Consider the following 14,959-nt stretch of genomic DNA (forward strand, 5'->3'; position numbering starts at 1 on the left):
AAGGAAGGAAGGAAGGAAGGAAGGAAGGAAGGAAGGAAGGAAGGAAGGAAGGAAGGAAGGAAGGAAGGAAGGAAGGAAGGAAGGAAGGAAGGAAGGAAGGAAGGAAGGAAGGAAGGAAGGAAGGAAGGAAGGAAGGAAGGAAGGAAGGAAGGAAGGAAGGAAGGAAGGAAGGAAGGAAGGAAGGAAGGAAGGAAGGAAGGAAGGAAGGAAGGAAGAGGAAGGAAGGAAGGAAGGAAGGAAGGAAGGAAGGAAGGAAGGAAGGAAGGAAGGAAGGAAGGAAGGAAGGAAGGAAGGAAGGAAGGAAGGAAGGAAGGAAGGAAGGAAGGAAGGAAGGAAGGAAGGAAGGAAGGAAGGAAGGAAGGAAGGAAGGAAGGAAGGAAGGAAGGAAGGAAGGAAGGAAGGAAGGAAGGAAGGAAGGAAGGAAGGAAGGAAGGAAGGAAGGAAGGAAGGAAGGAAGGAAGGAAGGAAGGAAGGAAGGAAGGAAGGAAGGAAGGAAGGAAGGAAGGAAGGAAGGAAGGAAGGTGGAAGGAAGGAAAGAAGGAAGGAAAGAAGGATAGTTATAAATGAAAAACTTGATATAGGTCATTGCATTCTTCTTAACATTTTCAAAGGTTTGTTTCTTTGTCTGGAATGATCTCTGAAATTGTAATGTCTGGAAACATGACATTTTGCAGGGATACTGCTGATTTCCCACCTTAATAGGTGGGTTGGCTGTATCCCAAAACCAGGTTCTTCCAGTAATTAGATTCACTGGAAGGAGCACCTGATCACAGGACTTTACTGGATCCTTCTCTAACACATGTCAGATAAATGTCAACTACAGGATCCTTTCCCTCTGGCTTTGAACTAACCCCCTACCCAGTTTGGGAAGCAGCAGCAGCAGAACTGCCTCATCAGCTAGCCAGCCATTCTTTTCCATGTTTCATTCTCATCCATATGAGGCAGTGGGACAAGGGTGGCAGCAACAGCCCATTTGGGGGCTCAGCTGCTGGAGAGGTTCTCCTCCATGTTAAGGCCATCACAGTATACCCACTCTGCCTGGCCTCCTGAAAGGGTCTCACAACCCTCATCTGTTGTAACACACCTTCTGCCTGCCTCTTCTAATAATGCCACAGGGAATTTGGTTGAAACCTTCTCCCCATTTCCTTTTCTTCCAGCTACCCAGCGTGAAGAGGTAATCAACTTGCGCATCTGGAGCAGCTAGTCCAAAAAGCTCCAGATGCAGGAGATGCCTCTCTTGTGGAATGAACCAATGCACTGCACATCTCCTGTGGACACGGGTGCCAGATAAACATGCAATAAAACTTTAAACATGGTGCTCCATTTCTGCATGAGTAGGCTAAGTGACGGACTAGATTCCAACCCTGGAGAACAGGGTTTGAATCTAAGTTCAGCTGTGGAAGCTCATTGGAGGAGTGGAACTGAAAAAAGCACTCCTTAAATATCTCAGTTACCTTGAAAGCCCTGTGTGGGTCACTATATTTATTTATTTGTTTGTTTGTTTATTTATTTGTACCTCACCTATCTGGTCATTGTGACCACTCTAGTCGGCTTCCAGACAAATAAAGAATAACATATACAATATGTCAGTTCCAACTTGACAGCATACAACACAAACACATACAGCCACACAAACAGGCTAAGTAAGAAGTGGGGAGGGGGGAATAAATTATAACGAGGTAAAATTGGGGTCAGGAGAAAAGGGAGTTGAGTGTACAGTATAAGTAACAGGTTTCAAAGCCTCACAAGATCAGATGCATTTGCTAGTATGTAACATAACACCAGTACCACTCATTTAAGAAATTCAGGACACTGTGTCAGAAAAGAGAGCAGTGACCCCCTTCATATGTTATGCTGAAAATGGCATCTTTGCAGATTGAAAATAAATGGGAATAAAGGTTTATTCCATATTATATAATCCTGCAAAGTCAAATGCAGATCATTCATTTGCTCTGTAAGGTCCCCTACAAGGACCTCAAAACAAGGTGTCTCCTGCTACCTCTCTGGGACAACATTACCCTTTGACAGCTCAGAGCAAGTGAACTCCATCTTGATGGTGACACGCTGTGCAGCAATGCACTAGCCCAAGGCAGAACGAGCACTGGACCCAAAAGTTCTTGTGCATTTTTAGAATAGGAGTTGATTCCCTTTATCAGCAGGATATAAAGAACCAGAAACCAACTAAAGTACAGGGAAGGCATGAAGGGAATATAGCTAAAGATTCCAGCTACCAATCCAGCCCCCTTGTACAGTATGTATAAGAAATCACTCTACAACTAGCTTAAGGTAGGAAATGGGGGAAAGAATTTTACTTACAGTTGATCTTGAGTTACAATCAGAAGAGAAGAAAAAGAATAAAACAAAGGGATTGCATCCTCAGCAATATGAGATGCTTAGTTCACTACCCAGCCAAAGGGTGAAAGAAGAGGTCAAGGGCAGAATGGTTTCATGTCTGCTGTCCTTGGAGGTCAGGAAGGACAAGGGAGAGAAACAAACAGTTGAAGTGGAGATAGACAAGAAGAGAGGAGTGGCTTACCTCAAGCCCAGGAAAACAGAGTTTTCTAATAGGTTAGTGAAAAAGGTAAACAGTCACCTTAGCCCAAGAAAGTCCCTCTGGATCCTAAACCACCTCTGCCACTGAAAGCTAGTGCTAGTGAGCATACAAAGTTATTTTTCCTCCAACAAAAGTCTCCCTCGTTGAAGAAAGAAATGTGAAATTTTGAATGGATTGTCAACAAATAACTGAATACTTTAGGTCAGAACTAGGAAGTAACAGCAAGATTCAGCAAGCTGTAGTCAAAAGAACTTGCATTTTTAGAGTTTGAGTACTGTACTAAGCTAAGTACTGGGTGGAGGGAGAGAAAAAAGACTGGGCAGAGAGCAGAAAAGAGTCCTGGGATGAGGATATGATTTATACATTTTTAGCCCAGACAAAGCTTGGCACATTTGAAAATAAATAATAACTATTTGTGAAATTTTGTTGAGTTTTTCCTGAAAAATCTCTGATGTAGCAACAAACAAATGTTGGACAAGATGTTACTGACTGTACATCTACAATAGTTAGGAGGATTATATCTTGAGATCAATTCCTTGACAAATCTTTTGTCTGTCCTGAAAGATCTCTGAAAGAATAAGAAACAATAATATGAATGGGTACTACTGATTAATTGCAATAACTGTGTGGGCTACATCCTGAAACTGGTTTCCCCCAGAGCCTCTGAATGTGGTGGGTGTTTCTCCCCTAAGGTCTCTGAAATGCCAAGAGCTAGAAACAGATCTGAATGGGTACTAGAGATTTCTCAAAATTGAATCCCCTGTAGTCCTAATTAGCTTTTTTTTTTAGTTGCCCCAATCATAAGCATTTTCTTTACTCTTCTGATGAGGTGGTACAGAGGCTGAATGAGGACTAGGCTGGAGGCACGATCAGACATCTGCAAAGGCACACACGCCTTATCACACCCGAAAGGTTGCTTTAAGGTAGTGGTCCCCAACCTTGGGCCTCCAGAGGTTCTTTGACTTCAACTCCCAGAAATCCTGGCCAGCAGAGGTGGTGGTGAAGGCTTCTGGGAGCTGTAGTCCAAGAACATCTGGAGGCCCAAGGTTGGGGACCACTGCTTTAAGGGAAATCACTCTCTGCAAAGTGACCTTTCTGTCTGTTGGGGAATTGCTCTAGCATGGCCTCCAAAAGCAGTAGACCTATATCTGGACCAGAAAGGTCCTGCCAGGGCATGGATTGGGGTTGGGCTGCAGTGCATTTCCCCGTGCATTGTGGGACTGGAAGGAAATATCGCACTGGACTGCTTCATAAGAAGTCCAAATCGCAGTCTGTTTCCCCAGTGTGATCACATGCTGAGAGGCTGAGAGGGAGGGAGGGAAGGATTTGAGAGGGAGGAGAGAAGAAATAAAGAACTTGGGAGGCAGGAGAGAAGAGTTTCTTTAACATGTGCAAAGCATTCCCTCTACAATAATAAAGAGCTGATTAACAATTAGAACTGATTAACTCTGTGATTAACACCTGAACACAGGTTATATTCGGAGAACCCATCTCTCCCACTGTGATCAGAAAGAAGATGCAAATATTTCAAGCTGGGTTGTATCATCAACATTTCTAACATTAATTTGCAAAATTGTCTGTGAATTGCTTCTTTATGCATAATCCAGCAAGCCACTCCTGCACATGCTGTTCCAAGTACATTAGCATTGCATATTTTGATTTAGTTAGCAATGAAGCTAATTAAACTTAATGATGTTGAGTGGCATTCAGAAATAAATCTAAGTACTGGTATAAGATGCATGAAATCTCAAAGGAACTGAAGCCCCCCCCCCCTACTGCTCCCCACCCACCCACATTGGAGACTTACAGACTTGACACCAGCAATGTGTATGGAAAGGGCCTAGAGTGAGTGTGAGGATATGGGTTTTGTAGTACTTATTTCCCAGGACTTGCAGGTGTTCATTGTGCCTAGAGACTCTTTGTTCCTGTGAAGATGAGCCAAGGTCGTTTCTCAGGACTGACAACCAAAACATTCCTTACTAACGGTGTACCAGTGTACCAGCCTAGGATGAGGAGAAGGCGCTGTGGAAAGTTACAAGTTTGGCGTGGAGTTGTGGACAAAGGACTGTATGCTGATTGGATACCACCATGAGACAGAGACTTTGATTTAAGTTATGGGGTGGGTTGAGTAAGTTGTTGGTGTTTGTGTGTAAGTTGGAGTAGGCGAAGGAGGACAGACTTACAGCCTTCGTTAGTCATGGTAACTTAGAATAGCCTAGCAATCAAGTAGTAAAGCTATTAGTTAGTAACTATTTTATTGTTTTATGGGAAAGGCTTACAGAAGCTATGCATTGGGAATGACATTGTTCAAACAAACCGACTTCTCAGCAACCAGTATTTAAGTCACTAGTAAGGCTTTTAAATAAAGAATCCCTATACAGTAGTTTCCATATGCCAAAGTTCAAGCAACCAACCGTATTTTGAGTAGTGGTGGTGCACTGGGAAAGAGCAGAATGGTTACAGCTTTACTTCTGATACATGTTTCGGTACCTCACTGCAAACAGTACATTCAAAAAACACAACTACTGACCCCAGCTTGCCCTCATCAGAAAGCTCAGTTTGGCATCTCTTCAACTCAGCTTGGCACCCCAGACAACCTCCCAGTTATCATCTTGACCTTTAAGTAAAGGATGTCTCTAATGATACTGTGTCTTGTAAGGATACTGTGTTTATGGAGCAAGGCATATTTTCATTTCCAGAATTCTTCAGTCAAAATGCCTTTTTAGAAATGGTGGAGGAGGAGGAAGAACGACACGAAGGGCAACATACCTATTGTCTCACAAAACAAAATTTTCAGTATCAAGTCTCCAGTGGAACAATCATTCTCGGTGTGGTTGCTTGTTTTCCCAGACAATTTTTTTCAGAACATTGCAGCTAAAACAACGTTTGGTTCAGAGTTTATATTTGAAACTGACACGTCAGTTAGGTACCACCCACCTGCCCACTCACTGCATCCTGCGTTGAGTTTTCCTTCTTTTCTGATTTCTTTCTTAGGTCTTCTGATTCAGACTCCTTGGACCAGCACTACGAAGCTACAGTCTAAAGCCATCCTAAAAGGTAAGTGTTATCCTCTCCACACAACTTTTTAAATTATGTTACATTCGTTTTCAAATGGCTAATTTTGCTTTTTCACCCAAGATGCACCACATGTTCTTGCAGAACAAGATACAGAGATTTAATTTGTCAAGACTATAGAAAAGAGTCTGAGAGAACATGAGGAAGAATGCAATTCAAAGGAGCCTCTAATAGATAGGATCATGCTGGCTGATACTTACAGGACTTGTCACACAAGGCATGTGTAGGAAGACAGGCTGCAGAATACCATTTTATGAGATGGGTGAAGTGAAAAACTTTGAAGAGACATCTAAGATACAAGCAGAGGTCAAATACACAGTCCAGGAACAGGAGCCTGGGATACAAATTGTAGGCTTGCGGCCATGCTTGGACTCAACATTTTAGCCTCTTACCATCAGAACCTTAGCTATTACGCTGGAAGGCATGGTTAAGCTGAATTTTGCACCACTACCCTTCTCTAAAGTTAGTGTATTTACACCATGCCACTTCCCAGCATGGCAATTTACCCTTACTTCATCACTGTGGTAATAATCGTTTTGATGAGTAAATGTTGTTTATGTATTGCTGAGCCATTGACTTGTATAGGTCAACAGCCAGATGCCATGCTGAACACCATCCCATGATAATGTATGCTGATGATGTCAATTTCCTTGTAATTTCCTTTCCACCCCACCCCCATTCCCACACCTCTCAGGAGACAGCCAGTACTCTTGGCATCTGTTGACTTCATGCAGTACGAAGACAACTTCACGGAATACTTTGAGAATTATGAAGAAGATGAGCCGCCCGAGTTCTATCTTAGCAATGCACAGATTGTTTCTCTTGTCCTCCATGGGATAGCTTTTCTTCTGGGAGTGCCTGGCAATGCAATAGTCATCTGGATCATGGGCTTTAAATGGGACAAGACCGTCACTTCCCTCTGGTTCCTCAACCTGGCCATTGCAGACTTAATCTTTGTTTTATTTCTCCCGTTGTATATTGCATATGTTGCCCTGGGCTTCCACTGGCCCTTTGGGAGCTGGCTATGCAAAGCCAACTCCTTCATTGCCCTATTCAACATGTTCGCCAGTGTCTTCTTCCTGACAGCAATCAGCCTTGACCGGTATGTCCATCTGATCCACCCAGCATTCTCCTACAAGCATCGGACTCTCAAGAACACCCTGTTCCTGGTTTTGACCATTTGGATTCTGGCAACAGTCATTGGCAGCCCTGCTCTGTATTTTAGAGACACACTAACGCTACCCAACAACATCACTATTTGCTACAACAACTTTCACCCAAGTGACCTTGATCTCATTATCCTCAGACACCATGTTCTAACCTGGATTAGGTTCATTTGTGGCTACCTCTTTCCCCTCTTGACCATGATCGTTTGCTATTCCCTTCTCATCAGCCAGGTGAAGAAGAGCGCTATTCTGACCTCCAGCAGGCTATTCTGGACCGTTCTTGCAGTTGTGTTTGTCTTCTTTGTTTGCTGGACCCCCTATCATATATTTAGCATCCTTGAGCTGTCTGCTCACCATAACAACTATCTGCATGGCTTGCTTCGGGATGCCATTCCTCTTTCAGTTGGCTTTGCCTTCATCAACAGCTGCCTTAACCCCATCCTTTATGTCCTTCTCAGCAAAAAGCTCCCGTCCTGTTTCAGAGTGACATTTTCAGAGTTGGTGAAGCATACACTGTGGGAGGTCAGCCAGTCTGGTACGGTCAGTGAACAAGTTTGGAATTCCATCAGCTTACAGCCGTACGAGGCCCCAGGGACCGAGATCACTCCAAGTGAAAGATCCTTAGTGCCCACTGAAGATGCCTAAGGCTGGAACACATCTCTCTCTCTCTCTCTCTCTCTCTCTCTGACATGTTTTCACTTTTTTCCATGGAGCATACACATCTATAATGTTGTTAACAAGATAGCTCAATGATTATAGTGTATTTTCTGTTAAGCTGGCTTTTTATGCCTATGTACTAACAATGTGTTCCAATGTGGTCAACCACAGAGGTATTAGCACCTGAAAAGGCAGAAGGGTATTGGCACACAGTGTTGTTATACAAAAGAAGCAGAGTGAAATATTCACTCAGAATGAAAGAGTTATTTTCAGGTTACCTTAACAATGCATTTACATTTAAGCACCATCAGTTTTACCATTAACTTCGATTCCTAACTGCGAAACATTTAAATGCTTGAAATACAGTATGTCACTAGTCTTCTTCATGTCCCCTGCCTTAAAATTTAGCTCTGATGTTCCTTCACAGCCCCTCACTACTCACTGGCAGTTTTTGACCATTGTGCCATGTCTGCTCAAGACCCTTTCTGTACCTTCATGGACTCCTCCCTTAAGCTTCTGCTTCTCGGTCCTTAGCTTATTCTGCTCCCTTCCTTCCGTGACACCGGCATCCGCCGTCTCTTTCTCGTAGCGTCCCCACCTCCTCCTCCTTCCCAGTCCTTAGCCTTCATGAGAAGCCTCTTGAGGAAGGTTTAATCACAAAATGATAAAGTGTTCCTTCCCTCACAGAATGTGGACAGTAATAATTGTAACAGCTTTCCTGTCGAAGCAGTCGGAACACCCAATGAATGTTTCCAGTCATCATCACACAAGCTGAGACCATCAAGGTCAGAGGGCTTCATGGCTACACTATCGCTTGTCCTTTGGCGGGTGACAGGGTGTTGTTTCAAAGAAATGTAACTGTTTAGCTTTGCAGCCTTTGTTCTTTCAATCTTTTCTGGAACATTGTAAAATTAAAGTTGGATCTTATTTGTAGAAAATACATTTTATATCACACACGCGGGTCTGTGTATATTCTATGTCACTGCATTCCACAGTTTGGAAAAAGGTGACTTTTTGGGCTTCAGTTCACAGAATCATGCTGGCTAGGGAATTCAGGGAGATGTAATCTCAAAAGTAACTCATCTATGCTCTGCACACTTCAGTGAGATATATGGTAGGAATATTTTGTATTAAGGTAGCCTGCAATATATCGAAGTCACACCATCTTAGTAAAGTTATAGTACTGACAAAGTGAGGGACCATTTTTTTTAGTACATTTTAAAGATTGATTCTGTTTTCTTTGGATGCAGTCTTATTTTTTGGTAACGGGATTACAAACCCCTTACAAACATGGGGAAGCAGGTAGATCTGCCTGGCCAGAAAGTAATAACAATAACAATAACAATAACAACAACAACAACAACAACAACAACAACAACAACAACAACAACAACAATAATAATAATATATTGTCACTGCAAGTATATACATAGTATACCCATACAATGAAATTCACAGACACCCAGAGACCAGACATATGCACACACATAAAATTCCCCAAACACTCCCCACCCACTAGAAGTCCCCCACTAAAAATACAAACATCTACACCATCAATGTAGTTCTTCCTGAACAAACTGGTTTCCAGCCTTTTGCTGGTTTTAACAATTCATTCAGAAATGACCAAAAAACACTTTTTCATTTCCACATGAACATGTGTGTTTAAGAGACGTAATATCCCCCTAGAAGCCTAAGAATGCATTTGGCTCTTGAGCTGCAAAATCAAAGGGTGCCACAGAGCTGGGAAAAGTTTATTTCTTGGACTACAACTCCCAGAATCCCAAGCCACCATGACTGCTGCCCCCTCACCCTACGTTGCCTTGTCCCAGTCATTTGCAATTTCCAGTGATGGGTGCTTTTGCTTATTGGTAGCTTCAACGTCCCTTCTAAGCCACGTGGCCGCTCAGTCCTGCATTGAGGCTGTGCAGCTGCGCCAGTGTTGACACCCGTTTGCTTCCAGTCATGGCCAGAACCCTGTGCGCATGGGGCGGGCCTCCTGCCCAGTCCTCCAGTAAATTAGAGGCAAGCTTGGGTGGGTGGCTTCCTTCCTTATTCACACTCAGAAGTGTGGACAGGTGCAGGGAAGCAATGAGGATGAGGTTGTGGAGGCTTAGTTACTGCCTCCCTTTGGACTCTCGCCCCCCCTCCCAATTCTTTATTGTTATAAGAGCAACTGACCAAGGAAGGGGAAGGAAGAGCAATGGAGCATGTGGCTTAGCTCATCTCTTGAAGAGATCTGTTCTAGATGAGGTTCATCTTCCCCATGAATTCACTTGTTCTGCAGCAGTGTCTCATCTTGTTTGGAGTCCTCTGACCCAAATTCACGGATACAAAGTTTGGCCTAGAAAATACTTTTAACTCTCAGTGTTCTCACCTGCAATACGGCTAAATGTTGTTTTCTTTTTCTAGAGAGTTCTTCTAGATATTCAGTGCCTCAGTACTGATAGGTAGTATGCAGCTGTGTTTATCTGCTTCAGATAAGTGTTTTCTTTGTGCTTCGGACACCTCTGGAGTCAGCTTGCATCTGGATGATCTGTGTCCACATCAGCCTTCTGCTGCAAAACCAGATGTTCTCTTCCCTTGATGACACATAATACATGCAGTACATGTAATTCTGGTCAAATTTATTCCTATAAATGTGTGTGGGCTGAAAATAGCCATAAAGCAGCTGGCATTCCTGACTAGGAAACAGTGGCTTTGTGCAAATGCAATCACTCCCCCTGCCTCACCATCCCCAAGACACACAGCAGCCTTTACTTCCGAGAGCTGAGAAAAAGCTGTTAGGCTGTCTTGGGAACTGGACCGCCTGCCCTCCTCTGACCCAACATCATAAAATGTACTGCTGGGAGTTTGAAAAGCAAAATTACAGGCTTTTCCATCTGACTCAGAAAGGAGTTTGAGAATGGGGTCATGAATGATCAGAAACACCCCTGTGAGACACTCACAAAACATCGCAGTAGGACTACTCTGCGATCGGTGTTGGGCAAATTATTTGGAAGCTGGCTGATACCTCTAGTGCTGTGGCTATCTGCCGCTTCATAGGGTCACGTTCTGTTGTTGTTTTGTAATTCATCAACCTCTCTGGGCAGCTGTACTATAAGGGGAGGATAGGTTTTCACAACCACCACCACTACCACCTTAGATTTGCAGAGCTGGAAGGGTCCCTTTGGATCATCAAGTCCAGCCCCTGTCAAGGAGGCACAGTGGAGGATCAAATTCCCAACCTCTGGCTTTGTAGCCAGGGACCTAAGCCACTGAGCTGTCCAGCAGTTCATATATTTGTTCCAGATGTTGTGGGAAATGATATTCATTAGCTCTCAAGCTAGTGCGAATGACCTTTTCCAAGAAACTTAGCAAAATCAGGTAAAGAATAAGGCACCACTGTATATCATAACAATGTTTTCCCACTAATTGTTCACAGAAGATATACCAGCAAAGAGCTGTGTGCCATTATGGCTACATGGTCTGTCTCGGTCAGGGCTGGGGAACAAATGGCCCTCCTCCAAATAGTCCTCAGTTCCCATTGCCCATAGAAACCGCAGCCATTTTTGAGGGGCAAGGGGAGTTAAAGGTCCAACAACTTCTGGAGGACCTATGTTCCCCACCTGTCCAGATCCAGAGAGGTATGCGATTTAATAACAATTGCTGAGATATGACGAGCAAGAGCTGATGCTATGACTATTGTTATTTTTGCTGTTGTTGTTATTAACATTTCCACTCCATGATTTCACTAATGAAAAGCACTTAAAAGTGACTTACAGACATAATTAAAAGCAGGCAGGAAACAGAATTTAAGCAAGGAGGTATCATGGTGCAGAACGTGGAGCTATTCTGTATTTGAGATTTTTCTCTCCTTCCAAAGCATGATGAATACAGGTAGTTCCTTTGCAGAATGGCTCCGCCCACCATTGGACTCTGTGAAGAAATCTGTCACAAGTTCTTTCTAATAGTAGGTTATTTGGTGCCTTAGCATCCAGATAAAGGTCCCCAAAGAGCAGGAGTGAGGAACATGAGATATTCCAGATGTTCTTGAAATGCAACGATCCTCAGCCCCAGCCAGCTTGGCCAATGTGAGGGAGTGTCGGAATGGAAGAGCTGTCTCTTGTGGGCCCCCACCCCCCACAGAAGGATAGTTTGCTTATTTTGTCCATTTTACTGAGGCAGTTGGTACAGTCAAATGAAGATCCAAATGTGTCATATTTGAAATTCAGGCACAGGGGAGAGGGGGTTTATCTCTGTAAGCCTGCTTATTTTGTACATTGCGGCTAGACTGATCCATAAAACTTATGCAATAGGGTAATTTAGCAGATGGCCGGAATGCTTCTTTCATTTTTCCCTAGCTGGTGCTCCAGGAGGGAAAAAAGTGTTTACTCATTCAGGGGGTGAAAAACTGCTGAAGCGGAATGCCTTGCACCTGCTCTTTCACAGTCGCAATTCAGCACCTTTTCCAAGGATATTTCCACTACTTAAATTCCTTTTTTTGCAGCAATATGCAGGTACAGAAAAGCAAAACCTAAAGTAAGCAGTTCAAAGCTTGTCTAACACTTTAGCCTTGCTAGTAATTATTATACTGATGACAAACATGAATTTGAAGGTACTGTAAAGTGATCAAAGGCCAGAAGATAACCTCATTTATCTTACAGGGTAAGATAAAAATACTTATTGTACTGTGCTGTCAGAAGGCTTTTGGTTGAGCCTGCTAATTCCCCCCATTTGTTGATGAAACTGCATGAAGCACTTTCTTTATCTCCTAAAGGTAACCTAGAGTGGTCCTCGATTGACCAGATAGGCGGGATACAAATAAAATAAATAAATTAAATAAATAAATAAATATACAGATGATGGTCATCTGTATCTAAAGTAAAATATTATCTTCGTCATATTGTTCTCTAGGTTTGTAATGTAAGCATGGTGAGTGATTTAACAGGCTCTGGATTGAAATGAAAGGATATTCAGTTTGTCAGCTGTCCAGAGCAAAATATCTGGAACACAAAGGATTTTGAACTCTCCCAGGTAAGATAAATGCAAACATGATATAAAGTCATTAAAGCTGAGTATGTTTTTAGAGGAGGTGCTCCCTCAAGTGGTGAAAGATGCTTGTTTGTTAAGTTTGTAGCATGAACGATGCATTCCAGTGTACTTTAGTTGCCACTGGAAAGTAAACATAGGCTTAATTTGTTATTTTTGTATCTTTGGAGGAATCCTGTATCTCTGAGAATGCCATTGTGAGAAAGAAAAGCATTGTTTGAAGGAAACGTGCATGACTCTTAATGTCTAATTTGACTCTTGGTTAACAGTACCTGAGGCAAACTGGAGAAAGAAAAGAACAGGATGTGTTATAATAATGCCAAAGAGGTTGGGAAGGATGTCTGAAGTGTGATAAGTGGTAGAATATAGGAGAATAACCAAGAGAAAGATGAAATACTTCCTTTTCCTGTGGTTTTCAGGACCAATTGTACATTCAGGATTTTAACTGTAAAGTGGGGCAGGAGAAATGGAAGAGGACAGAAATTTGATATACTTGGTGAAAGGAGACAGCCTGTCATGCCATTTAAAGTGCTCCCTTCCAGCCCCAAGGCCATGGAACAGCTGCATTAAAAATCCATGAGAATAAGGTGGTTGGGGGGGGGAGGAGGTTGACCGCCATCTTTTTCTGTCTTTTACACTTTTAACACCACAACCATCCCAGCAAGGTCATCTGAGTCTTAGGCCATTTCTACTGTATAGCAGGAAACATGTGGCACTGCACTCTGTAAACACAAGGCAGGGAATTATGTATCAAATGCTCAACCCTGCAGCAAAGAAAATATCACAGCAAAAGAGGCAGAGGGCTGAGCTACCACCTCTCCCTTGTGCTAGTTCATTTGTGCAGACTTTCTTTTGTAAAGGAACTGAAAGCAGTCCCCCCTATTGTTTCTACAGTCCCTCCTCAGCCCTCTGCCTCCATGGGTCTGAGACCACCTGGAGACTGTCACTGATGGCCAGGCATGGCTTTCTTGATTGCCAGCTGTGTCTTCCTTTTCACAATATTTTGGATGAGACAAGCTGTGTATGAACTGGCTTTCAGAAGAAAAATGGATGAGCTCCCCCCATAGGCTATGCCAACACTAATGAGCCATGGCCAAACAATTCCTGTTTTTAGTACAGCTTCAAGGCATGTTTAGTACACATGCAAGGTTTCACTAATTGGGGCTGACTGCAAATTGGCAAGACGATTCATCAATCCAAGTATTTACAATTTCTGCAAATTACACTTTTTCCTTTTTTAAGCAAAGCTGTCCCAGATAAACAGATGGAGATTACCTCTGATAAAACTGACCAGGCTCTGTGAAGACGTGAATGCAAGATGCCCGAAGTGCAAAATTTAGTACCTCTCCCTCATTCTAGACAGATGGCATTTGGTTCCCTATCAGGGCAAACAAAGCCCTTTGCACTATCTTCTTGAGACAGAAAACTGTCATTTGTCAAACAAAAGGTTGCACCATGAAGTCTGAATCCTGAATGTACAGAGACTTACGCCGTTACCACTGATCATCCATTTGCTTTCAAAAAAAACAGCTAGGAAACTGTGGCTATATTCATGCATGGTTTTGGTAACTCCATTGAATTCTAACAATTAAAAACTAATGTGCTAATGAAAAAGTAGAGAAAGCCTTTGTCATCAGCTACCTGACGCAGAACACAGAATCTCACACACCTGTGATGGGCAACTTCCAGAGGTAAATTTCCCTCTTCAGCAATGCATGCCTCCCAAAATGTAACTGTTCGGCATTTTTTTCAGAACTAGAAGCTCACTTGTTGTACAAGGTGATCCATCACTCATTTTTCAGCTGATTTTTTTCAGGTTGTGGCAGAGAGCCATAAAAGTGGCTTTCATGCTTCCCACCTTTGATGGACACTATCCTAGGAACTACCTTGCAAACGCTTCATATAATTTTTTGTCCTAAGCAAGACATTTCTACTTAAATAACATTAAATGCAAACTCTCATGGCTATGCAGAAAATGCAAGAAAAGAGAACTCTCTAACTGCATGAAAAGTGAAACTTCTTCCCTCTTATGTGGACCTTTTTAAACCACTGAACTAATTCTCAACAGGTGAGAAATCTATCTTGGCATTCACAGTTTGACACATAGTGGATGGCGCATTCATAATCAAAGTAGTCTTAAATCCACCAGATACAAAGCTGTCCCTGCTTCCAGATGGCCCCATTGCAGAGCCTTGAAACAGTAATTATTGGTGGAAAACAAACTACAGTATACTCACAGAGGTGAATTTGGCCACCACTGGATTGCTGGAATGGGAACCACATAGGTATTAGGCTTGAACACTAAAGCACTGTGTATTCTTATAAAGGATGTGGAAATTAAATAATTCCTTATCAACCTACTAGCCTCACTGGTGGACAGACTGCTTCACAGAAGAAGCACACCCTTTCAAGGACAATACTACTCAAATCAATACATCTTCAGTGACAACATTTATGAAAAAAATTAGAACGTGCAGGC

The 14,959-nt window shown here is 42.8% G+C and overlaps 1 protein-coding gene across 7 annotated transcripts in view; it reads left to right on the plus strand.

Annotated features, from left to right (window-relative positions):
* Positions 1–8,406, plus strand: part of CMKLR2 (chemerin chemokine-like receptor 2) — a 43,176-nt gene extending 34,770 nt beyond the window's left edge. For 6 of the 7 annotated variants that reach the window (XM_072978376.2, XM_078379588.1, XM_020780751.3 and 3 more), the window contains 2 exons: positions 5,549–5,611; positions 6,324–8,406. In XM_072978376.2, coding sequence (XP_072834477.2) covers positions 6,358–7,440 — 1,083 coding nt within the window. In that variant the 5' untranslated portion in view covers positions 5,549–5,611; positions 6,324–6,357 and the 3' untranslated portion in view covers positions 7,441–8,406. Of the gene's footprint in view, positions 1–5,548; positions 5,612–5,713 lie in introns of all 7 variants that reach the window. The other variant, XM_078379605.1, reaches the window with a different exon arrangement.
* The last annotated feature ends 6,553 nt before the right edge of the window (positions 8,407–14,959 follow it).

The sequence above is a fragment of the Pogona vitticeps genome, chromosome 1, assembly GCF_051106095.1.
Source record: "Pogona vitticeps strain Pit_001003342236 chromosome 1, PviZW2.1, whole genome shotgun sequence".
Classification (NCBI taxonomy): domain Eukaryota; kingdom Metazoa; phylum Chordata; class Lepidosauria; order Squamata; family Agamidae; genus Pogona; species Pogona vitticeps.